General features: G+C 38.7%; 1 protein-coding gene across 1 annotated transcript in view; it reads right to left on the reverse strand.

The window, feature by feature from the left end:
- The window catches only part of TXLNB (taxilin beta), a 51,819-nt gene extending 43,432 nt beyond the window's left edge, over nucleotides 1–8,387 (reverse strand). The window contains exons 1-2 of the mRNA XM_039243584.1: nucleotides 8,307–8,387; nucleotides 5,342–5,782 (exon numbers count right to left, since the gene is read on the reverse strand). Coding sequence (XP_039099515.1) covers nucleotides 5,342–5,768 — 427 coding nt within the window. The 5' untranslated portion in view covers nucleotides 5,769–5,782; nucleotides 8,307–8,387. The remainder of the gene's footprint in view (nucleotides 1–5,341; nucleotides 5,783–8,306) is intronic.
- Between the last annotated feature and the right edge of the window lie 1,924 nt (nucleotides 8,388–10,311).

Below are 10,311 nucleotides of genomic sequence, written 5' to 3' on the forward strand. Positions count from 1 at the left end.
CCCCCTCCCTCAATTCATATTTCAATGTTAATTTTGTCTTCTAACACAATTTAAAAATATGTATTTTATGCTACAAATAATTCCTGAGGATCTATGGATATCTAGTAAGAAAAGTAGATTTGCATGTGTAGATAAAAAAGATAGTGTGGTTAAATTCAAATTCACACTGAACTAAGGATAAGGTCCAGAACTTGAGTTCTGGAACTCACCTTGCCATTGACAAGTTGAGTAACCTTTTTTTTTCTTTAAAGAATCTTAAACTCTCTGGGACTAAATTCCCCTGTCTGTAAAATTAGTAAGTTGACTAAATGGGTTCTGAGTTCAGCATTTAGAATTTGTTGATTCCATGACTGGAATAATTTTAATAGATAACAAAAATAACAATGTTTGAATTGTTTTTTGTCCTCCCAAAATATTTTGGTCCACTTTTAAGATTTATCAAGATTCTCTTATCCTTCATTGTCTCCTCTCATAGTCTGGTTTTGTTTGTTGTGTTGGTTTTAATAACCTACCAGTTTTGAAAATACTACCTGTCCTGTATTTTCTGGTTACATTGTTTTCATTTGGCCAACATTTGATATCTCTTGTGTTTAGTCTCTTGTGTTGTATGCATTTGGAACTTTGGCCTCTCACTCAGTTGGGGAGTGGAACTGGACTTCTTCTTTCTTTTCTTTTTTTTTTAAGTTTATTTATTTTAAGAGTGAGGGACGGAGTAAGCAGGCATGAGTTGGGGGCAGGGGGCAGAGAGAGGAAGAGAGAGAGAATCCCAAGCTGACAGTGCAGAGCTCAGTGCAGGGCTTCCACTAACCATGAGATCATGACCTGAGCCTAAGTCAAGAGTCAGAGGTTTAACTGACTGAGCTACCAGGAGCCCGTGGACCTGAACTTCTTATTAGATCAGTTGAAGATATGTTTAAACTATTAGCAATTTCTTGGCTATAACTATAAAGAAAACTTTCTTAAAAGGAAAAATCTTTAAGTCTAATAATGAGGAGATTATTCCAGGGAAAACAAAATAAAACAAAACCTTATAATGAAAAAGAAATATACCAGAAAGAGCAGGAAGAAATAAATACATCTATTCCTAAGTCTGATCAGGAATTCCTCCAGTCTCCTACCATCTCTTCCAAAAAATATTTAGCATCTGTATCAAGGCAAAAGTTTATTGCCGTTTCACAGTGAAACTAGAAATCAAGCTAAAATGGATGAAACAAATCTTTTGGGAAATTGCCCATTCTAAGGAAGAGTAAGTAAATGGCTTTCTAAAGACATTTCAGAACCCATTGTCTTAGTCAAGGTTCTCAGATGATAGGATTGAAAGTCTACCTGTAACTAAAGCTGCAGTGCATTAACTGAGCTATAGTAAATACTCAACCAGGACACCATTTAGTTTTTATGTGTCTTTAGTCCTGCAATATTAGTGACTTGAGTTCTGCTCCCTGGCTTTCTTTATGACTAATCTCACAATCACATCAACTAGCTGAGTAACCTCTTTTGCAGACTCTGAAATTCTCTAAGCTTCAATTTCCTTGTCCATAAAATTAGTGGGTTGACCAGATGTATTCTGAGCTCAGTCTGGACCTGTGGATCAGCTTTGTTTTCCTCCTAGGCTTATGCATCAAACCTATGATTTCCTACTCAATCAGTTATCTACCTAAATATCAGAAAGCACATTATATTTTGTCATTGTTTTGTGCTTATCACCATGAGGTGCTTATGCGGACTATGTACTGTTGGCAGAGAAGCAATTAATAAGTCACTTGTGAGGCTGGAGGATGGGGTAGGGGAGGCAAGGGGGATACTTTAGATGCTGACAGGATGGGTCATGGTGCCCTCTAATGTTGTATCTGATTTTGTTTCTTTCAGTTCAAATGCCAAGGAGAAAGTGACTCTACTAACTAAAGAGATTTAAAAATGTTTCCCCAACTGCTTTGGTGTATAGTGTGTTGCTTGTGAGATATGCAGTCTCTAAAGGAAAAGCAAGTCCTGGGCACTTGGGTTGTGGTAAGATTTCCCATATATTCAAAATGTTTGTGAAAGAAGGGTCTTTTTGGTCCAATAAGTCTAGGAAACATTGTAAACTGTGCCCATCACTATAGGAGATTTTCACTGTTGTATATATTAAAGGTTAGGAAACCCTGGCAGTAGGGAAAGTTTAACTTTGTCTGAAATCTCCAATATCCCAAAGTATGTACTATGAAAAAATTTGGGTTAGAGAGCCAGAACATTTCAGCATCTCAAAAATACCAATAAAGAGATTATTACCTGATAAACATGTGATAATTAAAGATTGATCGTTGATGAAGCACCTAAGCAAAGTCTAAGGATATATTTTCAGGTACTGGATAAATGATATGCTAAAATTCTATAAAAGTCCAAATAGATTCTAACGAAGACCATAGCCCGCACTTCACTTTTTTTTTTTTCTCCAAAAGGGCAAAGGAAGCACTTTCTGAAGCATCAGAATCATTGTTTTCATAATCCGTTTGTATCAAAATTACCCAGGATGCTTTGGTTCCACTTCATTCCTACAAATTCTGAATTGCTGTGCTCAGGAACAGCATTATTTATAAATTCTGTATTTAATTCTAATGCACAGTGAAGATTAAAAACCACTGATGTAGATGATAGTGCAGTGCCATTTAACTGATAAACAGCTAAGAAGCCTGCTAAAGGTACTTGGAAATGGCCAAAATAATTCTTTAAATGGTAATTACAAGGGACGCTTGAGGGGCTCAGTCGGTTAAGCATCAGACTCTCGTTTTGGGCTCAGGTCATAATCTCGCAGTTCATGAGATGGATTCCCGCAACGGGCTCTGTGCTTTCAGATCCTCTCTTTCAGTCTCTCTCTCTCTCTCCCCGCCCTCCCCCGCCCCTTCCCCCCTTTCATTCTCTCTCTTTCTCATAATAAATAAATTAAAAAAAATAAATAAGTTGGTGGTTACATATTTCGATTAGCCTAAAAATGTTTTTTTTAAGTCATAATGTAGCTGAAACACTAGTGGTTAGAAGAATGTGCTGATGGTGTTCAGTGGAATGGCACGGAAGGGTCAGTGTTACACACATGTGGTTAGAGTGGACACAAGTGGACACGCTGCTTCACAAACATTGGTTTTGATCACATATTCATTTGAAATCTTGTAACTTGTAGATAGTCAGAATTATAATTGTGGAATTTTTTCTTGAAAATTTTTTTGATGATTTGGTAATTAAGTGGTTCATATGGATTTTGATATAATGGAAGATGGAGAAGAAACCACAATTGGTCACCTTTAACTTTACCCCTATTTTCTTCATATCTTCTCAATATAACACAGACACATTCCTCCATAGAAGTTGTTTCAGAGTGATAAAGCAAAAGAACGTTCCTGGTTAGGAACACTCGAAACCATTCACCTCTGTGATGTGACTTTGTATTGACTTATGGGAAGTTAAACAGCGACTAATTCAAAGGGACTTTTCTGAGATGTCTTGGATAGATAAGGCAAAACAGTATTTGAACACAGAGCAACTTTATTCTCTTTCCCAATGATCCAAAATGCTCGAGTGATTCCAATCTTGCACTTTGGAACTGGGGAGATATTTTAAAGGTATTATTTGGGTTATTATTTTATTCTTTATGCCGGGTGAGCCAAGTGTGGCATTTAAATGTGTCTTTTAGCCCTTCTTGAAATCATCGCTACCAGTCGATTTTAAGCATCCTAGTGATATCCCACACCAGCATAGACATATTTTGGGTTGGAGTCTGAACCTAGTACTGACTCCAATGTCCACAATGTTTCACTTTGCCGTACAGTCTTCCAGAAATGAATAAGGTATTATAGCTTCTCCTGATAGATTCTCTGCCTTCCTTGGGTGGCAGGTATATAAACAAATGACTGCTTCAGAAAATTTAATCGAGAACTAAGAAAGGTGATGCTAACTCTACCTGGGCATGTGAGGGAATGTACCATATAAGGGGTGGTATTTGTAGTGTCACAGTGAAACTCACCAAGGAAGACAGGCAGAGGGGCTTTCTTTGTACAGCAACACGCTTTTGCTAGTAGCTAAAAAATCAACTCTTTCATTCTTTTTTCATAGCCATTTCTGGTATAAAATCCCTCATGGCCTCCCAACAATTTGCCTGTGCCTGTCCTTAGCACTTACCCTAATATAACAGTTAGATTACATGCCTGTTTTTCTCTCCATACCTACAGCTCTTTAACCAAAGGGCCATAATGACTTATTTATCTTTGTGTACCTGGCACAGTACCTCATAAAGACTAGACATTAATAAATATTTGCTGAATCAATAAGCTAATGAGAATAAAAATATTTTCTGCAATTTTTGACACTCTATAATTGATAGATTTCTAAAGAGTTTTATGAAATAAAAAATATTTCATATAGTAATAGAACATACTGCTGAGTGATCTAAATGATGAGCACGTTATATACAAGCCATCTTTATATTTATATTTTGTTTCAATCCAGAGTCTACCAGCTTTGCTTTAAACAATTTCTCTTTCATTGATTTACTCACTCACTCATTCTTGTAACAAATATTTACTGAGCACCTAGCATGTGCCATCCACTATCTTAGATGCTAGGCATCCAATGACATCTGAATATACACACAATCCCTGTTCTTGATCTACAAAAGCTAGTAGGGAAGACATGCATTAGCCACATACTGACAGAAAGTAAATGCACACTCTCAAATGCTGCTAAATGCTAGGAAGGAAAGATACATGGTACAATAGAAATAGAAAACAAGAAGACCTTGTGTAGGGTTGGGCTAAGAAAATGCCATCTGGATTGTGAGCTAAATACTACGTTGAGTTCCTGAAGGGTTGAATGGGTAGGGATTTGTAGGTAGAGAAAATAAGATGTATATGGGCTTTGTAGAGGATGGAGCACATGATATGTTCAAAAAAGGGGAATAGAAGATCAGAATGATTAGCAATTAGCAGCTCTAATAGTGGTGGTGATAGGGGCAGCGAGTTCAGAAAAGAGATTTTGTGAAACAGAGTGATGGGAGATAAAGCTGGAGAGACTGGTTCGGCTTAGACCATTAGGGCCTGAAAGACTATGTTAAGAATTTTGGTCTTTGTCCTAAGAGCAGTGGGAAACCATTGGAGAGACAAGGTAGGTGAGTAACATGTAGAAAAGTTTCCTTTAGCTCTTTTGAGGGGAAGCGGCTAAACACAATTATAGCAAGGGAAGTTTAAGGAGACCCTGAAGGGAGCTATTAGGGTAATCCAAAAATGAGATGTGGCTTTTAGTAGAGGTTGGAGGAAGTGTCCCTTTTTAGGAATACTTCAAAGAAAGGTCATGCATGTGTTAGAATATAACTACTTGCCTAATCCTTTTAGGATTTTCTTTTCCGATTTTTGCTCTTTATTGCTGACAGGCTCTTTGGCTGGGGCTGGCTCTCCGGAAGTGATGGTCTCTCTCTCAGTCTCTTCAGTGGCCTCGTCACAGTCCCCGTCCTCATTGTCGGCTGGTTCTGTGCTCTCAGGCTGCTCCTTTGCTTTGGTGGGACCCTCTTTCTCAGTAGCAGACCCATAGGTGTTGATGATGTCTTCCAGTTGTCGATTCAGCTCCTCAGAGATATCATGGGCTCCCTGTTCAGACTGCACACCTGCCTTCCCCTCTGGTTCTGGGAGTAGGGCTGAGGAATCCTTATCATCTTGCTTCTCCAGCCCATTTTGACTGGGTAATGAACTGTCCCCTGGAGGTTTTGATTGGGGTTCCCCCAAGAGCTGTACAGAGTGATTCATCTCCATACTGGAAGTAGTATCTAGTGGTAAGTAAGCATAGTCAGGTTTTATGTACAGTTACACATAAAATGGAAGGATATTCCCCAAAGGGCACCTAATGATTACAGTTTCTAACATAGAATGAATGTATTTTTACAAACCATTGATATTTCAGTCAGGTAAGGGAGAAACAGTGAGGAGCCATTTTTCCAAAGTGGGTCATACTACTAGCCTATTTTTGGTTTTGGTCTTTAAATTCTAGTAGAAATTCCTAGCGTTGACATTAATGGAGTAATTCAAGATACTGTTTTTCAGGTTACATTTGTCATATTGCCTGGGTCAATCTGTGTTACCCCTCTCTTACATTATTCTATGCAGACTCATAATCATTGGAAGTACATGGATGTCTATATTTAAAATGTTTAAAGTGGTATTGTTTTCAAAGTTAAAACATTTCGGGGCGCCTGGATGGCTCAGTCGGTTTTACGTCCCGCTTTGGCTCAGGTCATGATCTCACAGTTCGTGAGTTCGAGCCCCACGTCGGGCCCTGTGCTGCCAGCCAGCTCAGAGCCTGGAGCCTGTTTCAGATTCTGTGTCTCCCTCTCTCTCTGACCCTCCTCTCCTCATACTGTCTCTCTCTCTCAGAAATAAATAAAAAACATAAAAATAAATAAAAATTAAAAATAAACTTCTAGATTAATTAAAAAAAACAAAGTTAAAACATTTAATACAAGAGTCACTGAAATTATTAAAATCATTCATAACAGTTGTCATCTTAAACTCTATTTTCATCCGTAAGTGAAGAGTTGATAAATAGGAGTACATGGATGTAAATGAATTATTATATTGCATATAGGAAATACTTTCTGGCTTTTCTGGTAGTTTCCCTTTCCCAGATGAACAACACATAATTATCCATCAGGAAAACACTTTTCTTGAGGTTCCAACTAGCTTCATTTTTGGAATAAAACAGAGCATGAAGGAGGATGTAAATTAACCAACAGACCGATATGGAGCCATGGTGATGGTCATGATGACAATTTCCTGAATTTCTAGAATACTTCTTTTCCAATGTAAAAACGGACTTTCTTTTAGGAAAAGAAAAGATTACAAGTCTTTTCTTTCAGTCAAGAAGCTCTAGGATAACTTCGTAATTTTTAAGAAATAGCAACATTCCCAATGTTATTGAGAAATAATCCACATATAATAGGGACTTTTTGGAAACGGGCAGAAGTACAAGCTGAGTCGAGAGTTCCAGGATTTGTGGATATCACCATTTCTAGGGTGCACTAGAGTCTAAGTTATGGTGCATTTTATTTGTAAGTGGTATGTTACGACAATGCTGCTGATTCTCAGCATAAAAATATAACAGGCTCCTCATAATGCACAGGTTCTACTGTGGGGGTGGGATGCGAGCAAACACAAAATATACTGTTCCGTGCGCTGCACAGCTTCCTCCTCTTGTTCTCAGGGCGGGGAGGTCAAGTACTTGAACACCAACAAGAATGAAAAATTTGACCTACAGTCATTATCACCCACTGATGGCCCTCATCAAGTGCTCATTAATTTCGAAGGAAGTACTCTTTTCTCCTACCCACTTTAATTCACCAACTTTATTATCAAATGATGCAGTAAACAGCCTTACTCTTGTTTCCACCACTGCCATTTTTTGTATCCTGACCCCTGCTTGTGGGCACACTCATCTATATATAACTTAGGCCTCCCCTAAACTCCAAGAAAGATACACAGCACCTGCTGTCCAGCCAGAAGTTATTTTAAGCTCTTCTAAAAGTAGCCATGGCATTTGGCTCTTCTTTGAAAATCAAGGGAAGAGAATCCTTTTTAAATCAAAACTAAAAGCAGTAAACATTTACTGGCTCAAGTACATATGTGGGTTTTAAAGTGTTAGGGAGGCTTCTTAGGATGAAATAAAATCTAAAGTAAACCCAACTTCAAAGCAATGAATTTAAAACTGACTCTTCACAGGAAGTTTAGTACGGTTGCTCCAAAGGCAAAAGTTTGGTTGTATTTGATTTATTCTTCATTCCTCAGAGGCCACAGTCATTGATGTTTTTAATATTAATTCCATGGATATCCTTTAAACTCGTATCCCACATTTACTTTCAAACAGAATGACTGAGTCATTGAAAGCCACAAGACAAGTCAATTCCTAAAAGTAGCCTCGGGATAAATCAACAAGAGGGAAAAGAGATAAAGACAAAGAACTCTGCTACTCTTAAATTGTCCCTTTCACTATTAATTACTTGCCAGCAAGAAATTATTTCTAAATTTTATCTTCTTAATAAACTTTATTGCCTCATTTTCTTGTTTCTTCCTTTTTTGCTCCTCTAAGAAGTTTTCACTTGTATTGGTAGTCCAGCCAATTATCACACGCATCCCTTTCTGAGCAACACATTTCAACGATAACTAAAACAATGGAAAGTTCTTCCACAATGGAAAGTTCTTCCACAGTTCACTGGCAGTCTCAAAGTTGCAAGTTTCGAATACCACAAACCGCACCCTCCAGTCTCTCACAGGGCTTGGGGGAACGTTTGTCGCACTTACCAGAAGGCAAGGAGCTAAGCAGAAAGAGAAGGAGAGGCAAAAGGCAGCAAAAAGCCAGTGAGAAGAGCCCCGACAGCAGGAGACAGGCAGGCAGGCGGCTGTGTTCTTTCAAGGGAGAGAGAAACCACACACACACACACACACACACACACACACACAGCCCACAGGCACGGCAGGAGAGCGGTGAGGGGGTGGGGAGGGAAAGGAACAGCGTATGACACAGCAAGAGAGAAATACACCCAAGTTTCAGTAGCTGGCTCCTGGGCAAACATCTTGAGAAAAGAGAAGCAGCTGGTGTATCTTATCAGAGTCTCCATGTTTTATCCTTAAAAAAAAAAAAAAAAATGTAACTCTCACTATATGCCCTTCTGTTAGCGTAATTTTTCACCATTCTTCTTTTGGGCGGAGATTGGTTTTTCTTAGTTCTTGATTTATTTCCAGTGTGGTCTATGATTCATCTTTTTTTCTTTTTTTTTTTTCCTTCTTATGCTAGTCTAATTAGTGTCGGATTTCTTATAGGAATCATGGAAGAGGAAATCAATGGCATAACAAAAAAGAGGTGGTAGAACTCCTTAAATCCTGATGTCATTGTTTGGTTTGTTTGTAAAATGTGAAATAAAAATGGAGGTGGTGTCCTGGCGCTGGGTTTAGTGGCATCTTCATGTACATGGTAATTGGCGCGGCCTCAGATCCTGTATCTTAACTCACATCACCGCCTTCACATCTATCTCAGATAAGCCCTTGGGGAAGGAGCCACTTTTTCTTTTTGAGTTGGAGCCTTTTCCACCGCTGCTTTTCCAAGTTTTTCCACCCTTCTTAGGCCTTCAACTTGCTCCTTAATCCTCCTCAGACAAAAAATCTTCTGCCTCTTTCGCTTACATCCGTGCCCTTTCCTTTCTGTTTCTGGAGAACATGCTCCCACACTTTTCCAAGGCAGTTCCCCCCCTTCCCCAACTGAGAGTTTCTGTTCTGGGACTGGGTGGGCATAATGACACCCGTCGTGGTGCAGAATGGTGCCACCAGAAAGATGTCTACATCCTAATCCCAGAAACGCTGTGAATTCATTACTTTACAAGGTCAAAGAGACTTTACAGATGTGATTAAGGATCTTGAGATGGGGGAAGTATCGAGAATGATTTGATGGGCCAATGTAATCACAAGTGTCCTTCTTAAAAAAAAAAAAAAGAAGGAAGCAGGAGGGTCAGTGTCAGAAAAGGACTTCAGATGAAGTCATAGTGATGTGGGTCCACAAACCAAGGGATTTGGGAAGCTTCTAGAAACTGGGGAAGGCAAAGAAATGGATTGTTCTCTAGACCCTCCAGAAGGATTGCAATTCTGCTGAAGCCTGATTTTAGCATAGTAAAATTCATTGTGGAGTCCTGACCTCCAGAACTATAAAATAATAGATTTAAAATAATAAATTTGTGTTGTTTCAATGCTACCAGATTCGTGGTAAATTGTTACAGCAGTGAAGGAAAACTAAAATATTCTGCCCCCAAACTGTTTCTCATCCCTTTCTCTGAGTTCAGGGGAGGATGGATAAGTTATATACAGATGAGTATTCCCAACAAATAGGGGTCAGGATAAAGAAATTCCAATAATGGAGACAATAAGCTGTTCACTGCATCATTTGATGATAAGATTGGAGAATTAAAATGGGTGAGAGAAAAAAAAACCCCACTTCTTTCTGAATTAATGTGTGCTTGGTAAGGACCAACAAATGGGCTGCCTGCCATACTGGATCGCATTAAACCGACCCAGTTAGACCCCTCAGTGCGTACAAACAGTAAGTAAGTGCTTCTCAAATTTAAGTAATGTATGTATTTTTTAACAGAATAATTTAATATTGAAATTAATTTAAGGGAAATAAAGAACTCACGGTGATTGAACTAAGTTATTGTGTTATCATTTGTACCAGTATGTACTAACATAAAAATAAGTATAAACAGGGGCACCTGGGTGGCTCAGTCCATTAAGCGTCCGACTTCAGCTCAGGTCATGATCT

This window comes from Hyaena hyaena, unplaced genomic scaffold (genome assembly GCF_003009895.1).
Source record: "Hyaena hyaena isolate Hyena2069 unplaced genomic scaffold, ASM300989v1 scaffold_229, whole genome shotgun sequence".
NCBI classification, from domain to species: domain Eukaryota; kingdom Metazoa; phylum Chordata; class Mammalia; order Carnivora; family Hyaenidae; genus Hyaena; species Hyaena hyaena.